Below are 22,869 nucleotides of genomic sequence, written 5' to 3'. Positions count from 1 at the left end.
CTCTGTTTCTAGGTCAACAGTGCCACTTTAGCACGACAGACACAGGAAAGGACGGACATTGCTGTTCCTTGGAGTGGCTGCACCACTCAGAAAGTTCCTATCACAAAAACATTTGGTGATCCCCCCTGTATTTTTGTATTATTATTAATTTGAATGGTATTATTATTTATGATTATTAGGTGTGTGATGCATCGCTTGCAGTGCGCCAGCCAGGATTCATTGCTAAGCGCTCCGAGTGTGACATCATCATTGGACCTCAGAATGGACCAATCAGTGATCATTAAACCAGTCCATTCATCTCTACTGGGACAGGACTACTGCTTTGAGGTACACGCACGCACTGCACGATTTATTTGCAGTCTTGAATACAATTCCATTTAGTCACAGACTTTGCAATAAAATCTGAAATTGTCTATAAGTATATACTAGTTTTAATCGAATAAATCTACATTTAAATCTACAATCTAAATTTAGTCGACTATACAATGTATTTTTGGCAGGCCTTGATGGCGTCGTAATGTTTAATTTCAACCAGAAATAGCTGATCTATATATATATACAAGCTCATATTTAATCATAGTTTTATATATAGTCATCAATCATAGCTTTCATTTTTATCACATTTCCTGCCGTTGATGGAGATCTACATCAAGTCTAATCCAGATGATGGAGATGTGGTCTTCGTCTTTTCACTGGTTTATGATAGATCGCTCTCTTCGCCACTGTATGAAGGTTATGGGTTGCTATAAGCAACGGATGAACCAGAAGGGGACATTTCGCCTGCTATATCCATATTCCATATCCGCCTCTACGTTATCGGTTTTTAGAAAAATACATTTATCTCGGATTCTTTCCCCCGATTTGTGTTTTTGGTCGAAACAAGCTTTTTACTCAACGGCCCACAATAACCAAAGAACAGATATAATTGCGCTTACAAAATGTATTTTGCGGGTGAAAGAAAATACGATCGTCCGTCACTCAACACAGCGTTTGTTTATTTCCTATTCGCATCTCGGGAGCCATGGGCCTTCAAAATAAGGGTTTTCACTGGAAAAACGCTGGCAGTGGAGGAATAATTAATTAATTAATACCTTAGTTAAAGGACCACTTCACCACTTTTCAACCTATCTTCATAATAGGTCCCCGCTAATAATCATGAACAAATGGCGCTATTTCCTTTGTATACTCTGTCTGTGTCTCATAGAAGGGCTGTGGGCTGTTCAGAAAACCGTCTTCCAGTGACATCATCGATGGGAATACAAGCTAATAAAAAACTGCAGGCTTTCTAGTCCTGAAAAGTTGCGAAAATCGTTCTCACGATAATGAAAATCTAAAACATTTTGTAAAAAGAAAAAAGTTAAATAATAATAATTGTAAAATAATCTGTCACTGGAAGACGGTTTCTAAACCGCCCACAGCCCTCCTATGAGACACAGACTGAGTAGGAAAAAAAATCGTGGCATTTTATCATGATTATCAGTGGGGACCTATTATATGAAGATAGGTTGAAAAGTGGTGGGCAGGTGCTCAAGTGAAAAAAGGGCACCTTGTGCAGCACATTGTGGTGCTTTCGCTATGGAAAAATAGCAGATCTACAAGCTCATAACGAGCTTGTAGGTCTGCTATTTTTAAGTGGTGCAACCACTTCTACATCCAGCTTTGTCCGTGTACCTGTGTACGTATGTACGTGAATGAGCATGAGTGGTGTGTGCGCATGCGTGAAATTGGAACGAGAGAAGTATGTGACATTGCTGCCACCTGCTGGACGCAAATCAACTGCCTGTATAATGGGGGAGGTGGACGGCAGCGCGAATGCTCGATCCATAATAAAGCTAGTAGAAGTGTTTTATCAAGATTTGACCAATGTCACCATGGTCCACACACTACAAATCAAGAGCAAAATCGCCAAAAGGGCAAGTGTCTTATCTGGGGAACTACCCATAGATCCGAAGTCCCGTTAGTCCGAACATGCACTGCTCCCGTGCTTGCGGTTAGGTTTAGGTTTGCTCCCATGCTTGCGGTTAGGTTTAGGTTAGGGTTAGAGATAGGGATAGTAATTTCGGAACAATAAACCTTCTGACTAATGACACGGCACCCTTATCTGTGCACGCCACTGTGACCCTCCTGTACAGGTCACGACGACCACGGGCACCAAGTGTTTCTCATGCCGCTCGGCGGCGGAGCGGGACAAGTGGATGGAGAACCTGAGGCGAGCCGTACACCCCAACCGAGACAACAGCCGCAGGCTGGAGAACGTGCTCACCGTCTGGGTGGTGGAGGGCAAAGACCTGCCCGCCAAGAAAAGGTCTCGCTATATGAAGGCTCATACATATAGTCTGGATTTACGGTGGTGGTGGTGGTGGTGGGGTGACCACCGAACTACAACATGACGTTACTCTACCCTAGATAGCACTTCTATAGACTTAGATAGCATTTGAAACAGACTTATAGCATGTTATGTAGACAGCACTAGAATTGCATTGTATGTAGTATGTAGCAGTATAGCATAGTAGTATATATGTATAGTTTATGTATAAGTTTCATTATATAGATATTCCACTGTTACTTTCTTAGCTTACGCATGTTTCATGATAAATGTTTTTATGTGATGTATTCCCATGCTTTTGTTCTTGCTTAATGTAAGTCGCTCTGGATTAAGAGCGTCTGCTAAATGCCTAAATTGTAAATTGTAAATTGACGTCACGACGAGCCGCGGTGAAGAGAAAACCCCCGCCACCGCTCCCAGGCCTTAATCTCTCTGTTTTTTTTACTCACCACCGCTCTACGTTATATTTCAGCTCCGGGTGGTCAGCTCACCACCGGAGCGGTTGGTGGTCACCTCACCACCGAAAATCCAGACTATATGAATAGGCCTTAAATTTACTCTCTGGCCCCTTTTTCCCCCACCGGTTGGTTCCCAGTGGGAACCGGTTCAGTTCCCAAAAGGTTTTTATAATAGTCCATGAGCCAGCTCTCCAAAATTGAAACGTTAATTATGAATTGAGTATAGGCAAAACCATATACCTATATTAGATTGTTATCACCATGAGACTTCCCCAATTGAGAAGACGATGATTTATTGTATTACAAATTTTACATTTTTAAATAACGGTTCTCGAGTAACGTGGATTACAACATTACACAACTACACACACACACACACAGACTATTTGAAGAATATTTGGCAACGGACCCCCCCCCCCCCCCATCTGAAAATGTTGTGTGCCAGGGAAGAAGACGGGATTAGTGTTAACCCATTTTAGCAGATCTACAAGCTCATAGCGCGCGCTACGAGCTTGTAGTTCTGCTATTTTTGAAAAATCTAAGAACCGACCGCCTTTTTTTTTTTAGAATCTGATCTCAGGTCAGAATGGGTTAATCAGACCAGTGCATGTGTCCAGTGGAAACCTCGTATTAATGAATCTGATCTCGGGTCAGAATGGGTTAATCAGACCAGTGCATGTGTCCTCCAGCGGAAACCTCGTATAATGAATCTGATCTCGGGTCAGAATGGGTTAATCAGACCAGTGCATGTGTCCTCCAGCGGAAACCTCGTATAATGAATCTGATCTCGGGTCAGAACGGGTTATAATAAATACATGTGTGTGTGTGTGTGTATATACACGTTCTCCATATAGGTACTTCTGCGAGCTGTGCCTGGACCACACGCTGTACGCCCGGACCTCGTGCAAGCTGAAGACCGACGTGGTGTTCTGGGGCGAGCGCTTCGAGTTCGCCGGCCTGCCGCCCGTGGGCGCCATGACCTTCCACCTGTACAAGGACACGGACAACAGGAAGCGAAACAAGAAGGACAAGAGCAGCTACGTGGGCCTGGTCAACATCCCCGTCGCCACGGTGACCGGCAGGCAGCTCGTGGAGAAGTGGTACCCAGTAAGCACGCCCAGTACCCTTCGAGGTGTGTTGTGGTGCGCAGTACGTGTGATCGCAGCGCGCAGCACGCCGCTCGCGTGTGTGTGTATGTGTGTAATGTATGTATGTATGTATATATTGTGGAGTCGGAAACAACGGGACAGGAAACATCAGTTGCGTAGAGGAGTTTACTAATCTTTCCACATAAATACAATACAGATACTCTGTAGTGAGAACAACAACAACAACACAGTAACCCGGGCCGGAACCGGAAGCACTGAGTCCTCCATGTTTCCCCCGTGCTCTTTTAAAGGCACCATATACCCCTCGGGTGAATGTCTTTCCCAGTCTCTAGATGTGGGTCACCACAATATCGAGAAATGGGACATATTCAAGTAAAAGTGCCATTTAGTGTTATATAACTATAAAGTATAACGTGTTCCTTGACACTATATGTATATATTCTACAAAATGTCTTCTAAATCCTGAGAGTTTCCTAAAAAGAAAACTAAAAAAAACCTATGTTTCTTCTGTGTCAGAGCTTCTCAAACTATTTCATGTCAAGGATCACCCAGAATTGTATTATATTTGGCCTTGGATCACAATCTCAATTTATCAAGAAGCAAAGATTTGAGTTAAAAATGTTCGCTCTGAAAGAATATATGTTCCAAATTTGCGACACATTTTCACGATTAAGAAAGAAATAGCAGACCTATAAGCTTTGTAGATCTGCTGTTTTTAGCTAAAGTATAACCTAATGCTTAAAGGACAACTTTATTTATTTATTTATTTTCAACCAAGGTTCATGTCTAAGGTTGTAGAGAAAGTATAAGATGAGTGTTAATTGTCGTTCATTTGTTGCTTTCTTTCATTTTAGCGACTAGGACCCCAGAATTTATATCTGGCCAGTGTGGCCACAAAAGATCACGGGATCTATTGAATGTGCACAAACTGACACATTGAGGGCTGTATTTTGCGTGTCTTAGGTACCAGGTCTTATTACCTATCTTGAGTAAACTAAAGACCTGGAGGCGTGGTCAATGCCATTTAGGCTATTCTGAGTGGCCAAAGAGCATTGATCACGCCTCCAGGTCTTTAGTTTACTCAAGTTATATAGGGAATAAGACCTGGTACTTAAGACACGCAAAATACAGCCCTCATGAGAGCCTGCGACACACAGTATGGCATCCCCCTAGTCCTACCCGATCTACCTTCACACTCAGTAGATCCTGTGATCTTTTGTGGCCAGATGTAATTTCCTGGGGTCAAGTAGAACTATAGTAATTATTATTAATAAAGAAATCGTCGTCGAATTTTGTAAATGATTACGTATTTAGCCCCATGTTCAAATGCCCCAGCCCCCCCTGTCAAAAATAGCAAAGAAAAATCGCTAAAAACGAAAGAAAGCAGCAAATGAAAAAAAACAAACAACACTTTTACTTTGTCTAATAACAACCTAAAACATGAATCCCCGGTTGAAAAAAAAACGAAACTAAAGTTGTCCTCAACACCAAAAAGGGGTTCCCGCGGCCTCCGAGAATGGGCCGTTAAAGTAACATTAACCTTTTTTCCAGTAAACTAACTACAGTGATATAATTATACTTTACATTTTTTTACATACTTTATACATACATCTCGGCAGCCAAGTCCTCGGGCCCCACGGTACGCATCAAGAGCCGCTACCAGAGCGTGGTCATCCTGCCCATGGAGCGGTACAAGGAATTCGCCGAGTTCATCAGCGCCAACTACCTGCAGCTGTGCAACACGCTGGAGACGGCCGTCAGCCTGCGAGCCAAGGAGGAGCTGGCCCAGGCGCTGGTGCACATCCTGCACAGCACGGGCAAGGCCAAGGTCACTATATATATTGATGTGTTTATTATCCCATTCTGACCTGAGATCAGTTTCATACGAGGTTTCCGCTGGACACACACTCATGGTCTGATGAACCCATTCTGACCTGAGATCAGATTCTAAAAAAATGTCAGTCGTTCTTCGATTTTTCAAAAATAGCAGACCTGCAAGCTCGTAGCGCGCCACTCGGTGGCGCGCTATGAGCTTGTAGATCTGCTATTTTTCAATAACTAAAGCACAACATGATGCTAACACCAAAAGGGGTTCCCGCCCACTTCCTTCCTGGACTGCGTCAAGGACTGTCTAAAAAGGACGAGACGCCATGGTGCTCCATGGAAGGAAAGAAACATGCACAATGGGCTTTATTGGCGCATGTTTCTTTCCTTCCATGGAGCATCATGTGAGCAACATGGCGTCGCCCTTACGGTCTTCGCATCTCGACCTCTTTAGACAGTCCTTGGACTGCGTGTTGTCTCAGTAGGACAAGGCAAGCCATCCCCCTCTCCACAATGTTGGGTGAGTGCACCAAAGCATTATGGTCATTGTCAGGACCGTGCAGAGAGCACTGGGGGGGGGGGCAGGGGCTCAAACTCCAGAAAATGGCACTAAAGTGGTCTTTTTGTGGAGTCCGTCCCTTGTGCCATTTCATGTCATTGGACAGTAAAATAAGCAATAATATTGCTTATTTTACTGTCCAATGACAGTCTGAAACTAAAACTGACTGATGGCAGATTAAAAGATAATTCATTATGATAGTGGAATTATCCTTACTTGTCAAATGTTTGTCTTGACACACAAGCCCTTATTGCCCCCCACACAAGCCCTTATTGCCCCTCCACACAAGCCCTTATTGGCCCCCACACAAGCCCTTATTGCCCCCCCCACACAAGCCCTCATTGCCCCTCCACACAAGCCCTTATTGCCCCCCCACACAAGCCCTTATTGCCCCTCCACACAAGCCCTTATTGCCCCTCCACACAAGCCCTTATTGCCCCCCACACAAGCCCTTATTGCCCCCCACACAAGCCCTTATTGGCCCCCCACACAAGCCCTTATTGGCCCCCACACAAGCCCTTATTGGCCCCCACACAAGCCCTTATTGCCCCCCCACACAAGCCCTTATTGCCCCTCCACACAAGCCCTTATTGCCCCCCCACACAAGCCCTTATTGCCCCCCACACAAGCCCTTATTGCCCCCCACACAAGCCCTTATTGCCCCCCACACAAGCCCTTATTGGCCCCCACACAAGCCCTTATTGGCCCCCCACACAAGCCCTTATTGCCCCTCCACACAAGCCCTTATTGCCCCCCCACACAAGCCCTTATTGGCCCCCCACACAAGCCCTTATTGGCCCCCACACAAGCCCTTATTGCCCCCCCACACAAGCCCTTATTGCCCCTCCACACAAGCCCTTATTGCCCCCCCCCACACAAGCCCTTATTGCCCCTCCACACAAGCCCTTATTGGCCCCCCATATAAGCCCTTATTTGCCCCCCAAATAAGCCCTTATTTGCCCCCCAAATAAGCCCTTATTTGCCCCCCAAATAAACCCTTTTTGGCCCCCAAATAAGCCCTTATTTGCCCCCCAGATAAACCCTTATTTGCCCCCCATAACCATATAAGCCCTTATTTGCCCCCCAAATAAGCCCTTATTTGCCCCCCAAATAAACCCTTTTTGGCCCCCAAATAAGCCCTTATTTGCCCCCCAGATAAACCCTTATTTGCCCCCCATAACCATATAAGCCCTTATTTGCCCCCCATATAAGCCCTTATTTGCCCCCCAAATAAGCCCTTTTTGCCTCCCCCCCACATCCCCCCCCCCCCTGCACGTGCCTGGTCATTGTAGTATATTCCAGCAATCCAGTCAAACCCTATAGTCAAACTAACACACACTACATAATTTTTCTGGCCACAGGGTGCACATTTTAAACTGTGCTTTGAAGTGATGTGCAGTGCATGTGAGTTTCTACCAGCGGTGAAATGTCCCTAATTAACCATTAACTATGGTTAAGCGGAGTCCAGGGATAATCAATATGTCCGTTAGTCCGTACACGGTCCATTGCAAAGACTTGGCCTTGTCTGTGGCATGAGGAGAACCAATTACTGAATGCCAAGTCTCCAGGTTTTCTTCAGAATATGAATAGGATTTACTATGGCACATTAGGAATCCACTAGTACTTAGGTGTTCTCAGATGTTTTATTTTCCAGGAGTTACAGAACTGTTGTGGTCATTCAGGGCTATATCTCTTTGTGTTTCTTCTAGTAATATTATTGTCAACTCATTGTGTACATCAGTGGCACAACTAAGATGTCCACCACAAGCCAGCAAGGCGCTGATCCCTTGCGGAGTCCCTCAGGGCTCTATACTAATGAACTTTCTGCTATTTTCTGCAAAAGCTTTCCCCACAATATGGACGCTGGGGTTTAATATCACTGGTTTAGATTAGAACATTGGTTCTCCAGACATTTTCATGTCAAGGACCCCCAAATGTATATCTGGCTGTGGACCTCCATCTGAAAATATTGATATAAGCAGCCAGGGGCCCCCCAGACGAGGTTTGTGTTGTTAAAAATAATTATTCGCAAATAAACAGAAAAATCACACTCGTGTGAAGTGAGGGGCGTCCATATTTCTGTGGTTCGATCATGTCCGTAAAAAAAATGAATATATTTATATCAGTGAGATGACGTACGTCTTACCATAATTTGCCCTAAACAAATATTAAAGTCCATAGACTTGGGCTGGGGTTGGGACATGTATAATTACAAACCAGTCCAATTGGGTCCAGAAACTTGGCCGACTTATGCCGTAACTCCGGAAAGCCATGCAAAAAACACCCAAATATTGATTATGTTAATTTGACCCTGGGCTTTTCAGGACTTCCTGACTGACCTGATGATGTCAGAGGTGGATCGCTGTCGTGACAACGACCAGCTGATCTTCAGAGAAAACACGCTGGCGACAAAGAGCGTCGAGGAGTACCTGAAGCTGGTTGGACAGAAATACCTACAAGATGCACTGGGTAAACTGTCTGTCTGTCTGTCTGTCTGTCTGTCTGTCTGTCTGTCTGTCTGTCTGTCTGTCTGTCTGTCTGTCTGTCTGTCTGTCTGTCTGTCGTGAAGATATTGTCTGCAATCACGGTACGTGTATTATCGGATGTAATCAATGCTGTGTGTGTGTGTGTGTGTGTGTGTGTGTGTGTGTGTGTGTGTGTGTGTGTGTGTGTGTGTGTGTGTGCGTGTGTGCGTGTGTGCGCGTGTGCTAATGCCTGCCATATAGGTGAGTTCATCAAGGCGTTGTACGAGTCAGACGAGAACTGTGAGGTGGATCCTGGTCGCTGTTCCTCCTCGGAGCTTCCAGAGCATCAGGAGAACCTGAGAATGTGCTGCGAACTGGCCTTCTGCAAAATACTGGACTCCTACCGGTACCTTTACATAATATACATGACTGGCGCCTTCTGCAAAATACTGGACTCTTACCGTACCTTTACATAATATACATGACTGGCGCCTTCTGCAAAATACTGGACTCTTACCGGTACCTTTACATAATATACATGACTGGCCTTCTGCAAAATACTGGACTCCTACCGGTACCTTTGCATAATATACATGACTGGCCTTCTGCAAAATACTGGACTCCTACCGGTACCTTTACATAATATACATGACTGGCCTTCTGCAAAATACTGGACTCCTACCGGTACCTTTACATATAATATACATGACTGGCGCCTTCTGCAAAATACTGGACTCCTACCGGTACCTTTACATAATATACATGACTGGCCTTCTGTTTCTTTGAATGGTCAAGATCGATTGTGTTCCGTCTCGCATCAATCAATATTTCACATTCCTCAGCTCCGAGTTCTCCGAGACCTTTTGGTGAGATGAGGTACTGTACAACAGTGCCACATTTGCCCCTACTGGTACTCACAGTCACATAGTCATGTATACATATAGGTTAACACGGACATTGCTGTTCCTTGGAGTGGTTGCACCACTCAAAAACTAGAAGCCTCATTGGCCGCTGCAGGTCGCTCATTAGAGCGACCTGTATCGCGAGTCCCAGTGAGATACAGACGCCCCCCGAGCCTACTTTTGGTACTTCTACCTTTCTAGGACTATACAGGCATAGGCCTTGATCAATCCCGCAACAGAGACGCAGCTCTCATGGTAGATCCGCAGTTAGAACCAATGCTACTCAAGGGAGTCTTAGTCGACTACCAATCTCTTAAGTCGATTAATTAGCCGTTTCCGCGCCATTGCCGTCGAAATCCTAATTTTGATACTAACACTTAACGCTTTTATAGTTGCATTCGATCGAGCGACCCATAATGATACTCACGTTAGCCGGTTAGCTAGCTGTGTTGTTAGCACAGCACTGGATCGTTCATCTTAGATCGTCGTCGCCATAAGAATCCATTCTATCCGTTTCTTTCAATCGCCTGTATCTCCTATTCCTTGTCGTCCCAGATGGCATTTTTGGTCAAAACAGCGTTTCTTTGACGGCACATAGCCGGCGATGTGGAGCTCTCCAGTGCTCCGGCATAGATCCATCATGTAAACAAAGGTTGTCTCGGCAACGTCTAGCTGGCAGGGATAATCCACTTCCGGTCAAGTGAATTTGTGGCGTTTCAAAATAAGAGCTCGACTGGAAAAAATGCTGGCGTCTAATTTTTCAATATATGCTAGCGCTAAATGGGTTAATCAATGTTTTTTTTGGGGGTTTTTTTTTTACGATACGACCTAGAGATTGGGCTAATTTGTTGTATTAATTAACAAATAGTTTGAAAAAATATAGATAACATGATTTAGTGAGAGAGACCAGGCAAGTATAGGCTGTATGCTAAATCAGGCATTACGCATCCCCACAAACACAACTAGGCAGAACAGGAAACACTATAGGGCATCACTACATAATAAAAGTACAGAACAGAACAGAAAACATTAACCAAAACTATAGGAACAAGGACCACTACAGTGGGGTTCCTTTCCTTTTCGCCGGCCCAGTACCCATAGTTACCTCTAGGTATTTAAAAGTACCTGGGTACCTATGGAAGTCACACCTCTGATGGGTGTGGTTTAGTCTTAAGGGGTGTTTTCTTTTCACCCACTGTGTAATATAATAAACAGACAGTAGGTGGCAGTAGGGCAGTAGGACAGAGGCCAGTGCAGTATACAGCAGTATACACCACGGATTGTGACAGCATCTCTCCATGTCTTTCTCCTCCTTCCCACAACAAGGGTTTTTCCCAGGGAGCTCAAGGAGGTCTTCGCGTCGTGGCGCCACGAGTGCGGCCAGCGGGGGCGGCCGGACATCAGCGAGCGGCTGATCAGCGCGTCGCTCTTCCTGCGCTTCCTGTGTCCCGCCGTGATGTCGCCGTCGCTGTTCGAGCTGACGCGGGAGTTCCCCGACGACCGGACGGCGAGGACGCTCACGCTCATCGCCAAGGTCACGCAGAACCTCGCCAACTTCACCAAGTAAATTAACCCATTCTGACCTGAGATCAGATTCATACGAGGTTTCCACCGGACACACGCTGGTCTGATTATAACCCATTCTGACCTGAGATCAGATTCTAAAAAAAAATGTCAGTCGTTCTTCGATTTTTCAGACTATACAAGCTCGTAGCGCGCCACTCGGTGGCGCGCTATGAGCTTGTAGATCTGCTATTTTTCAAAAGCTAAAGCATGACATGATGCCGACACCAAAACGGGTTCCCGTTCAGAATGGGTTAAGGAGCAGACTGGTTGAAATTAAAATAACATTAAGCACATTTACTCAAGTACTGTACTTCACCCATTTAGGCCTGACATCGAAGAAAAAAAAACGAAAAAAAAAACGTTCGCTCTGAAAGAATATAATATTCAAAGATTTGTTATTGCCGCATTTTTTACGTTTTTTCAAAAATAGCAGACCTATACAAGCTCGTAGCGCGCCACTCTGTGGCTCGCAACGAGCTTGTAGATCTGCTATTTTTTCAATAGCTAAAGTATAACATGATGCTTTAGTTAAAACAACAAAAGGTGTTCCCGTCCAGAATGTGGTTAAAAGTACAATTTTGAGGTATTTGTATACAATTGTACTTTACTTGTGTATATTTCCAATTTCTAACCCTTTTTTCTTCTACTCCACTACGTCAAGGCAAGGCAAATATTGTACTTTTACTCCACTTACAATTATTTGAAACTAGTTACTTTGATTATTATTACAAAACATACATTAGCCGATCCACAAGCTCACAATTGTCGTAAATCAAGCTTGTAGATCGGCTATTTTCAAAATATTTGTATACGTTTGAAAACTTCAAATGGCACATTCTGCATATTAAACTATACTTCCTACTTTTACAGTACATTTTGATGCGAATCCTTTTGTACTAATTTACCCGAGTACATTTTGAATCCCGCACGTTTACTTGTAATATAACGGAGTATACTTCTACATTGCAGTAGAAGTTACTTTCACTAAAAGTAAAACATTTTAGCACCACTGTCTGGTAAAAGAGGGAGAGGGGGGGCACGCTTTTAGCAGCCTGTAGTAGGTCACGTTCCAAAAGTAGGGCAGCGAGGTATTATCAGTCATAAAACAGGTCTATCAAGCGCACAATGGCTGGGGGGGGGGGGGGGGTTCCCTCTTAAGGGGCGGGCCAGTGGCTACACGGATTAGTCACAGCTTTTAGAGTTATTTGGTAGAATATATTTTTCTCTTTCTTCCATTAGGGGGGGGGAGGAGGGGGGATTACTGAAGGCTGAATACATTAACATTACAAGTCTATTTCCTTTTGGATGCTGTAGTTCTAGTTTGGGGTTTCATTGTTTTTGTTTCACGTTGTTTCTATGCATTTTTGTTTCCGTTAACGAGATTGTGTTAAGGAGGAGTCCATAGAGTATATATGAATAGAGAGACGGCACCCAGAGGGAAACCCCGAGGCGAAATGGACATAGTGGCCGAATTTGGCATTGCAGCTCGAGCCATGCAGCGCTGGTCCGTTGACTATATCATTGCGCACGTTCATGTGATTGGGGCCATGACACGTGAACGAATGTTTCATACGTGCACGCGCACAAACGGCACAATGACAGTCAACGGCAGCGCGTTCATGTGTTTGGGGCAAATCCATCCCAGAATGCACTCTGTTCCTACCAGGAAGGAGGAGTGAAATCGCCTCATGCGCTTTTGAGCAACTTAATGCAAGTGGATGGGAGGAGAACTCGGGTGTCTTCTCTATTCATATATACTCTAAGATATAGTCTCGTGTTTGCCAGACTGTTGCCTCTCGCAATTTCGTCGCTTCCGTCATACAGTCTGGACTGGAGCAACGGGAGCTCTATCATGAGTTAGCCTGGGCACCATTTCATTTCGGGTATATGATGCGGGAGCGGGTGATATCGTTACGTCATGTTGCAGTATTGTTTTGTAGTCGACAGGCAGGAACAACAAACGGCAACTTCCTTTTCCCTCAAACCGACTCTTCTCAATAAAAGCTGCAGGCTACGAGAGCTTTTATTGTTATTCTTCCGGTTTGAGGGGAAAGGAAGTTGCCGTTTGTTGTTCCTGCCTGTCGACTACAAAACAATACTACAACATGACGTGACGATATCATCCGCTCCCGAGCGGATCATATACCCGAAATGAAACAGAGACCAGGCTTTCCTCCGAGGTGGAAAGCCTGGTGAGGCGAGGTTAATCATGAGTAAGCGATAAAGTGGAAGTGAATTAAGCCTCCTCCCCACTTACGTTTCGTCTTTGTAGTGACGCAAATGTATTATTCATTTTAGAAATCATCTAAGCATAATAGCTTGCTGCTTAGCAGAAATGGATATTAAAATATATTTTCATGAACGGAAATGGCAGCTTCCTTATTTTGGAAAATGAAAATGAAATGTAAAGATATTTTTAAAAATATCTTTTCCTGAACGGAAAATGGCAGCTTCCTTATTCGGTTTCGGGAGGCCCAGACTATAATTGCATTCAGACATTGTGGAACAATTGTCTGGCTATACGCAAGACCATGCTGTTCATGAATGCCTTTGTGCAGTGGTGTGCGTGCACAGACATTTAGAGGGGCAGGTGCTCAAATGAAAAAGGGCACCTTGTGCAGCGTGGAACCGGCTGGTTACCCATTTTGGGGCGGGAACCCATTTTGGTGTTAACATTATGATATGCTTTAGCTATATTGAAAAATAGCAGATCTACAAGCTCATAGCGCGCCACTCGGTGGCGCACTATGAGCTTGTAGGTCTGCTATTTTTTCCCCTTTTTTGAGTGGTGCAACCACTCCTACAAGCAGCAATGTCCGTGTACCTGTGTACCTGTTTACCTGTGTTTGTGTGCACGTGAGCACGAGTATGTTACTATTTATACCAGTAGGGGGCACCAGAAACAGAGAGAGGGGTATTGCTGTGGCTGCTAATGAGAGAGAGAGAGAGAGAGAGAGAGAGAGAGAGAGAGAGAGACAGAGAGAGAGGGGGGTGTGGGGGGGGGGGATTGCACCACTCAGTTCACACAGGTGTGATTTTTTAAGAGCACATTGCCAAAAGGGCAGGGGGTGCTCTAGCACCCCCTAGTGTCTATCTGTGCACGCCACTGGCTGCAAGACCATGCTGTTCACGGACAGCCTTTGTGTCTTTTTGAACAGGTTCGGTACCAAGGAGGAGTACATGCTGTTCACGGACGCCTTTGTGTCTTTTTGAACAGGTTCGGTACCAAGGAGGAGTACATGCTGTTCATGAACGACTTCGTGGAGCGCGAGTGGAGCAGCATGCAGCGCTTCCTGCAGGAGATCTCCAACCCGGAGAGCGTGAGCCACACGGCCGGCTTCGACGGCTACATTGACCTGGGCCGAGAGCTGTCCACGCTGCACACGCTGCTCACCGAAGTAGACCAGGTTGGTACAATAAGTGACATTGATCAAATCTTGATAAAAGAAACGCTTCTACTATATTATTTAGGCCCCCCCACAATCTATATATAATAGCTAAAGCATACCATAATGCTAACACCAAAATGGGTTTATAAGGCAACCAGCCGGTTCCACGCTGCACAAGGTGCCCTTTTTTTCATTTGAGCACCTGCCCCTCTAAATGTCTGTGCACGCCACTGACCCGGTACAGTGGTGAGCACTTGATAGTGGCCCCACTGGTACTCCCGTTGGTACCGTCTTTTTTTGTGGTATACCACTTTATTCTATGACTGTCCACGCTAGTGCACGCGCTGCTGACCGAATTAGACCGGGTATTAAGAACCAGTGGTGCAAAGCAGTGGTGTCGAGACCTCAAAAGAGAGATTTGCCCGGGACCCAAACTGCAGTGAAAACAGTCGATCTCTACAAGCTGCACAACCGGGGTTCTAAGCTTGTAGATCGGCTATTTCCCCCCCCTGTTTTCTAAATTATGGAATTTATTGTATTTTCATTTTATTTCTTGGGGAATATCTTTAATAAAATTAAACAAAATGCATGAAACAAAAAAAAATGAAGCGATGCATAACAATGGCCCCACGCGCGGCCCACAAAATGTGAAACTGTGATTTCAAGGTTATGTTTTAGGGTTGTAATTGTTCCTGATTCATATTAGTATGATGACACACACGCACACGCGCATGCGCACGCGCGCACACACACACACACACACACACACACACACACACACACACACACACTGTTAACCGTTGCATGCTCCCGTGTGTGTCGTTTTTCCAGATGTGTCTGTCCAAGCTCGGCCCTCTTCCTCGCGTGCTGCGGGAGGTATCCGCGGCGCTCGCCAACCCCGGGGGCGTGGTGGTGGTGGGCGGCGGCTTCGGCGCTGGGGGAGTGGCCAGTCCAGAGCTGCAGCAGCAGCAGGCCAATCCGATGATGATGATGAGCTCTCCGGAGGCGGCGCAGCATCAGCATCAGCGCTGCAGCAGCATGGCGTCTCCGCCCCCCCTGTCTCCGCCCCTCTCGCCTCCGCTGGTGGCCGCGTGCAGTCTCTCCATGGGCCTGCAGGGCGGCAGCATCATGGGCCTGGACTCCACGTTAGTTCAAAGTGTTCAACGGTTTCTTTTTGACCGTTTTTTTTTTTTTCGTTTTCAAGTTCTTACTGGGCGCGCCAGCCGCCACGTTAGCGTTCATGTCGTGCTGCCCGTACATTATACTGTAGTGATATAGCCCCGAGTGGCTTTAACCCATTCTGACCTGAGATCAGATTCATACGAGGTTTCCACATGGACACACACTGGTCTGATGAACCCATTCTGACCTGAGATCAGATTCTAAAAATGTCAGTCGTTCTTCGATTTTTCAAAAATAGCAGACCTACAAGCTCGTAGCGCGCCACTCGGTGGCGCGCTATGAGCTTGTATTTTTCAATAGCTAAAGCATAACATAATGCTAACACCAAAATGGGTTCCCGTTCAGAAGGTTAAAACGAGTCCTCATTTTCTGTCGACCCCAAAAAAGGGTTATAATGCTCATGCTATATAGCGGGGCAGTGGTGGGAAACACATAGTACTTGCGTGTGTTACTTACGTAAAAAAAAAGAAAGTACCAATACTGCAAATGTTTAAGAATGCTAATTCACTGTTGCTATAGTAAAAGTTTGGAATACAAAATGTACTTGAGTAAAAGCACAAAAGTATTGGTATCAAAATGTACTTGAAGTATACAAAAAACCTACTTAATTATTATCCACAATGTTGTCACATTATTATTATTATTATTATTATTATTCAGCTGCTGTACAGTAAAATCGACTAAATATCCAAAAATGGGTTGCATAATACAACTGCATTACTGTGTATGCGTGCATGTGTGTGTGCGTGCGTGCGTGCAGTTTGGTAGACTTCACCAGACTGCCGTCTCCGACCCCAGAGAACAAGGAGTTGTTCTTCGTCACTAAAGGATCCAGTCTACAGCCTGCAACAGGTAAAGAAATTGATTCACTCAAATATCGTGGATTTTTTTAATGCCGCTATTTTAAAATCTAATCGTGAAGTTAAAGATCGAAAGTTTAAGTGGCAGATGTATGAAAGCGTTTTATTTTATGTTCGTTTTTTCAGAATTATTTCTTTTTTTTTTCTTTTTCATGACAGTACTTATACTGACGTGTTATGGCTGCATTGAAGTGTATATGCTTGAACTTTTCAATTTCAACTTTTCAATTTGGTTTGGAATTGTTTTAAAATGTTGTAGTATTTATAAAGGCAACCAAGTAACTTAAGGGGGGGAAAAACAGAATGCCGGCACCCTATTACAGGGTTCCCCAATAGGCGGGCCGCGGGCCGCAAGCGCCCCCTTGTGGCCCATGGAAGAATTTCAAAAAATAAAAAAAATAAATGTTTTTTTTTTTTTTTTTTTTTTTTTTAAGTGTCCCAGATATAAATGGCATTAAATGGGGGTCAGTAGCCCATGCATGTCAAACTGGGCATCCTTTTCAAATGGGGTCTTGCCCTGAAAATGAATTTTCAGGGCAAGACCTCGACCTCGCGCGTGCGGACTCGGCCCCCAGCCTGGTACCCTATAGTCAAAATATGGCCCTTGAGGAAAATTAATTGGGGAACCCTTCCCTATTATATAGGGTGCCGATATGGGTATCTATAGAGAATCGGGAGGTAAGTGAATCGTACCACCCCTAGTACATTTTACTTAAGTATAGGCCTACTGTATACTTCTGTACAACTTTGAGGTATTTGTACTTTACTTTGGTATTTCCAATTTCCAATACTTTTACTTCTACTCCTACGTCTCGGATCCAAATATTGCACTTTTACTCCTACACTACATACGTTTATGTGAAATCTTTAGTTAGTACTATAGTAACTATTACAAATCATACAGTATCCACTAATACCACTATACATTTCAGCTATTTTCAAAGGAGTTTTATACCTTGATAAAACTTGAAACAATCTGCATGCAAGTACTTTTACTTAGTACAATAGTTGAATTGAATTCTGGACTTTCAGACTTTCACTTGTAATAGAGTATTTCTGTATTGCAATTATTGATACCTTTACTTAAAGATGGAGTGCCACGATTTTTTCCCACCCTAAAACATGATCATCAGGTATTATTACAATATAAGGGGGAAGAACTTTTTCCCAAAAGTGTTTTGTAAAATCATGCTTTTTGCTTTTATGTGGACACACCCACGTGACCCACCAGTTCATTAAGTATGCCTGGTTTGCCTGGTGGGTGGTGATGGGTGGTGATCCACCTGAACTGAAGCCGCACCCACAGCTGTATAGTTGTATGATAAAGGGGGAGGGGTTAGGGGAGGGGCTGATAATGTGATGTCACTATATTACTGTTTATTTCATTGGCCCGTTTGACTGTCAAGGGTTCAGCCTCCAGGAAGAAACCCTAAATACAAAGTGAATACACCATTGCACATAAAAACGACTCCAGGGTGTCTAATGAAGTACTGTCACCTCATAGACACGTGAAAAACTGGAAAAATTGTGGCAGTCCATCTTTAAGAAAAAAAAAACCGTTAACGCTGACCAATGGACATGGCCCGGTTGTCTGTATCCCATGGATCCACAGGCCTCCAGGATTCTCCGGCTCCAAGCTCCTCCTACTCGGAGGCCAACGAGAACGAATCAGAGTTGGCGGGCGGCGGCGGCGGCAGCCGGAGGGAGGGCCCAGTGGAGCTGACCAATGAGGACCTGCTGCAGGACTCCTCCCCTAACGAGGGCCCCGGGGACGACGGCCAATGGCAGCAGCGCAGCAGGACGGGGCTCCTCCCCCTGTCCTTCCAGAACCCCGTCTATCACATGACAGCCACGTCACCGCGGCAGCCCCAGCAGCAGACGCAGGACGCCACGCCCTCCGACGGCTCCGTGGGTAACCATGCCAACGCCGAGGAGAGAAACACCATGGCGGGCAAACCCACGTTCCTCACGCAGATGTCTGTCGCCCTGGGAGCGGGAGAGAGAGCAGGTAAACACCCCCTGGCACTCACCTCTTCGGACTCCACCTCACCCCCCTAGCGCTCACCTCTCCAGACTACACCTCACCCCCCTAGCACTCACCTCTCCGGACTCCACCTCACCCCCCTAGCACTCCCCTCTTCAGACTCCACCTCACCCCCCTAGCACTCACCTCTTTAGACTCCACCTCACCCCCCTAGCACTCACCTCTTCAGACTCCACCTCACCCCCTAGCACTCACCTCTTCAGAAGCCACCTCACCCCCCTAGCACTCACGTCTTCAGACTCCACCTCACCCCCTAGCACTCCCCTCTTCAGACTCCACCTCACCCCCCTAGCACTCACCTCTTTAGACTCCACCTCACCCCCCTAGCACTCACCTCTTCAGACTCCACCTCACCCCCTAGCACTCACCTCTTCAGAAGCCACCTCACCCCCCTAGCACTCACGTCTTCAGACTCCACCTCACCCCCTAGCACTCACCTCTCCAGACTCCACCTCACCCCCTAGCACTCACCTCTTCAGAAGCCACCTCACCCCCCTAGCACTCACGTCTTCAGACTCCACCTCACCCCCTAGCACTCACCTCTTCAGAAGCCACCTCACCCCCCTAGCACTCACGTCTTCAGACTCCACCTCACCCCCTAGCACTCACCTCTTCAGACTCCACCTCACCCCCTTAGCACTCACCTCTTCAGACACCACCTCACCCCCTTAGCACTCACCTCTTCAGACTCCACCTCACTCCCTAGCACTCACCTCTTCAGACTCCACCTCACCCCCCTAGCACTCACCTCTCCGGACTCCACCTCACCCCCCTAGCACTCACCTCTTCAGACTCCACCTCACCCCCCTAGCGCTCACCTCTTCAGACTCCACCTCACCCCCTAGCGCTCACCTCTTCAGACTCCACCTCACCCCCCTAGCACTCACCTCTCCGGACTCCACCTCACCCCCCTAGCACTCACCTCTTCAGACTCCACCTCACCCCCCTAGCACTCACCTCTTCAGACTCCACCTCACCCCCTAGCACAGCTCACCACTCCCTGTTCCCCTGCTTGCCACCTTACCACAGATCTTGGGTCATCTTTTATTTGTATTAGATTTAATCAACCACAAATATACAGAATGTGATTTTCATACCATGTTGCTTAGACATATATAGTTTAATTATTGACCTTGTGTCCTATAGTTTCAAATGCACCACATGCTATTTAGATAACAATGTTTAGACAATTGCTACTTTCATTTCATTTATACCTGTATCCTAGTCTTGTGTACATAGCCAGACAACTATTGCACAATCTCTAAATGCTATATAGAGTCTGGAACTACACCTCCCAAAATCCGAGTAAGGAGGACGCTGCTATTTCCGTTCACGAAAATATATTTTAAATTTTTATTTCCTTTTCTGTTAAGCAACAAAGCTATATATGCGTAGATGACTCCTGTTTAAATTAGGATACATTTGTGCGAAACGGAAGTGGGGAGGAGGCTCGACTTCCGCTTTATATTTGACTCATCGATAGAGCTGTATGACGGAAGCGTTTGGAAATTGTCTTCTCTTATGTCACTATTCCTTGTTGTTTGTTGACAGCTAATTTTGATTTAGTTTTAGCCTGGACTAAACAAATATATATTATATTTATTTATTTAGTTATTTTAGCTATTATGGTAATTATCAGAACATGGAGGCACATTTTTCAGTAAAACTATGGCGGTATTAGCCAGGGTTTGTTTGTTGGTGTTTGTACATTGACGAACTGGGCCGGTAGAGTATCTGCTATCTGGTCAGAGCCACATTTTTTGCCCAGTCCAGCCCTGGTTTTAGTCACAGTCTTTTGAATAACATTTGTTTTAGTGTCAGCCATATTTTAGTAATCTGAAATGTTTTTGTTGTCTAGTTTTTGTTGACTAAAGACCATATTTTAGTCGGCTAAACCTACAGTTGATTTAGTCGACTGAAATGCATTTCGGTGGGCCTAGATGGCGTAGTGTGGCTGATTTTACACATCTAGATCGGCTATTTCCAGAGTGCAACACCTGAGCGCAACCAAACGCATGAAATGACTCATCCTTTTGTTTCTCTTCTCCACTATTCCCTCCCTAATATTTTAGTCCAGTTTTTATTTGTTGACGAAAAATTGACAATATATTTAGTCTTATAGTTTTGGTCACCGTAGTTTTTGTTTTGTTTTTCCGACGGACAAACAAAACAAAAACAGTCAACGGACATTTTTCGTCGTGGTTTGAGTCGAGTTTGTTGACAAGAGTTTCATGTTTACTCATTCCGATTTCGCACTTGTAAGTCGCTCTGGACAAGAGCATCTGCTAAAAGCCTAAATTGTACATTTTAGGAGGAGGAGGAGGAGGAGGAGGAGGAGGAGGAGAGAGAGGAGCAGACAGGGGAGCAGGAGTTGAGAGGGGAGGAGAGAGGGGCGACGGGACCTCAGCCCTGTCCAGCAGCAGCAGCGGGGAGGAATATTCCCGCCGTTCTGGAGAGTTCTCGCGACGACAGTTGTCCCTCACAGACCCCCAGCCCAGCCCTGCCCCAGGTAAACTACAGTATAGTCTAACCCTATAATCCTGTCATATTGGCCTTGAATTGTTTCTTAGATGCCCCCTTGTTTCTTCCTCATCCCTCCACAGTAAAATGCAGCTGTGGTAGAAAGCTATAGTTCTAATGCGGGTATAGCTCCCAACGTACTGACATGCTTCGAGCGTTGTTGTGTGATCACCTTAACGAAAACTGGAATATGAATAGGCCTTTAGTGTTGCTCAGTACAGCTGTCTCTGTAATGTTGTGAACAAATTTAAATCTGGATATTAGTTATTGTATAATAATAATAAACAAGCCACGAGCTTGCAGGTCTGCTATTTTAGAAAAATCGTGAAAATGTGTCGCAAATCTTTGAATATATTCTTTCAGAGCGTTTTTACATATTTTCAGACGGGGGTCGGCGGCCAAATACGGATATATTTTTGGTGGTCGTTGACATGAAAATGTTTGAGAAGCACTGACATAGAAACATGGGGGTTTTAACCCTGTGAGAACCACTGACATAGAAACATGGGGTTTTTAACCCTGTGAGAACCACTGACATAGAAACATGGTTTTTTTTTAACCCTGTGAGAACCACTGACATAGAAACATGGGTTTTTTTAACCCTGTGAGAACCACTGACATAGAAACATGGGGGTTTTTAACCCTGTGAGAACCACTGACATAGAAAAATGGGGGTTTTTAACCCTGTGAGAACCACTGACATAGAAACATGGGTTTTTTTAACCCTGTGAGAACCACTGACATAGAAACATGGGGGTTTTAATCCTGTGAGAACCACTGACATAGAAACATGGGGGTTTTAACCCTGTGAGAACCACTGACATAGAAACATGGGGATTTTAACCCTGTGAGAACCACTGACATAGAGACATGGGGTTTTTTAACCCTGTGAGAACCACTGACATAGAAACATGTTTTTTTTTTAACCCTGTGAGAACCACTGACATAGAAACATGGGGGTTTTTAACCCTGTGAGAACCACTGACATAGAAACATGGGGGGTTTTTAACCCTGTGAGAACCACTGACATAGAAACATGGTTTTTTTTTTAACCCTGTGAGAACCACTGACATAGAAACATGGGGGGGTTTTAACCCTGTGAGAACCACTGACATAGAAACATGGGGTTTTTTAACCCTGTGAGAACCACCGACATAGAAACATGGGGGTTTTTAACCCTGTGAGAACCACTGACATAGAAACATGGGTTTTTTTTAACCCTGTGAGAACCACTGACATAGAAACATGGGGGTTTTAACCCTGTGAGAACCACTGACATAGAAACATGGGAGTTTCTAACCCTGTGAGAACCACTGACATAGAAACATGGGGGTTTTTAACCCTGTGAGAACCACTGACATAGAAACATGTTTTTTTTTTAACCCTGTGAGAACCACTGACATAGAAACATGGGTTTTTTTTAACCCTGTGAGAACCACTGACATAGAAACATGGGGTTTTTTAACCCTGTGAGAACCACTGACATAGAAACATGGGGTTTTTTAACCCTGTGAGAACCACTGACATAGAAACATGGGGGGGTTTTAACCCTGTGAGAACCACTGACATAGAAACATGGGGTTTTTTAACCCTGTGAGAACCACCGACATAGAAACATGGGGGTTTTTAACCCTGTGAGAACCACTGACATAGAAACATGGGGGT

General features: G+C 45.2%; 1 protein-coding gene across 1 annotated transcript in view; it reads left to right on the top strand.

The window, feature by feature from the left end:
* Positions 1–246: 246 nt before the first annotated feature.
* Positions 247–22,869, top strand: part of LOC308316864 (disabled homolog 2-interacting protein-like) — a gene marked incomplete at its 3' end in the record, with an annotated part of 37,359 nt that continues 14,736 nt past the window's right edge. The window contains exons 1-12 of the mRNA XM_080765652.1: positions 247–327; positions 2,133–2,305; positions 3,639–3,916; positions 5,513–5,721; positions 8,601–8,745; positions 9,003–9,147; positions 10,970–11,206; positions 14,427–14,616; positions 15,430–15,743; positions 16,541–16,632; positions 18,253–18,648; positions 21,068–21,193. Of these exons, the coding sequence (XP_080621778.1) occupies positions 262–327; positions 2,133–2,305; positions 3,639–3,916; positions 5,513–5,721; positions 8,601–8,745; positions 9,003–9,147; positions 10,970–11,206; positions 14,427–14,616; positions 15,430–15,743; positions 16,541–16,632; positions 18,253–18,648; positions 21,068–21,193 (2,371 nt within the window). The 5' untranslated portion in view covers positions 247–261. The remainder of the gene's footprint in view (positions 328–2,132; positions 2,306–3,638; positions 3,917–5,512; positions 5,722–8,600; positions 8,746–9,002; positions 9,148–10,969; positions 11,207–14,426; positions 14,617–15,429; positions 15,744–16,540; positions 16,633–18,252; positions 18,649–21,067; positions 21,194–22,869) is intronic.

This window comes from Protomyctophum bolini (genome assembly GCF_963924005.1).
Source record: "Protomyctophum bolini genome assembly, chromosome: 6".
NCBI classification, from domain to species: Eukaryota; Metazoa; Chordata; class Actinopteri; order Myctophiformes; family Myctophidae; genus Protomyctophum; species Protomyctophum bolini.
The sequence above is the reverse complement of the archived record's forward strand: the minus strand, read 5'-3'. Positions and strand labels throughout refer to the sequence as shown.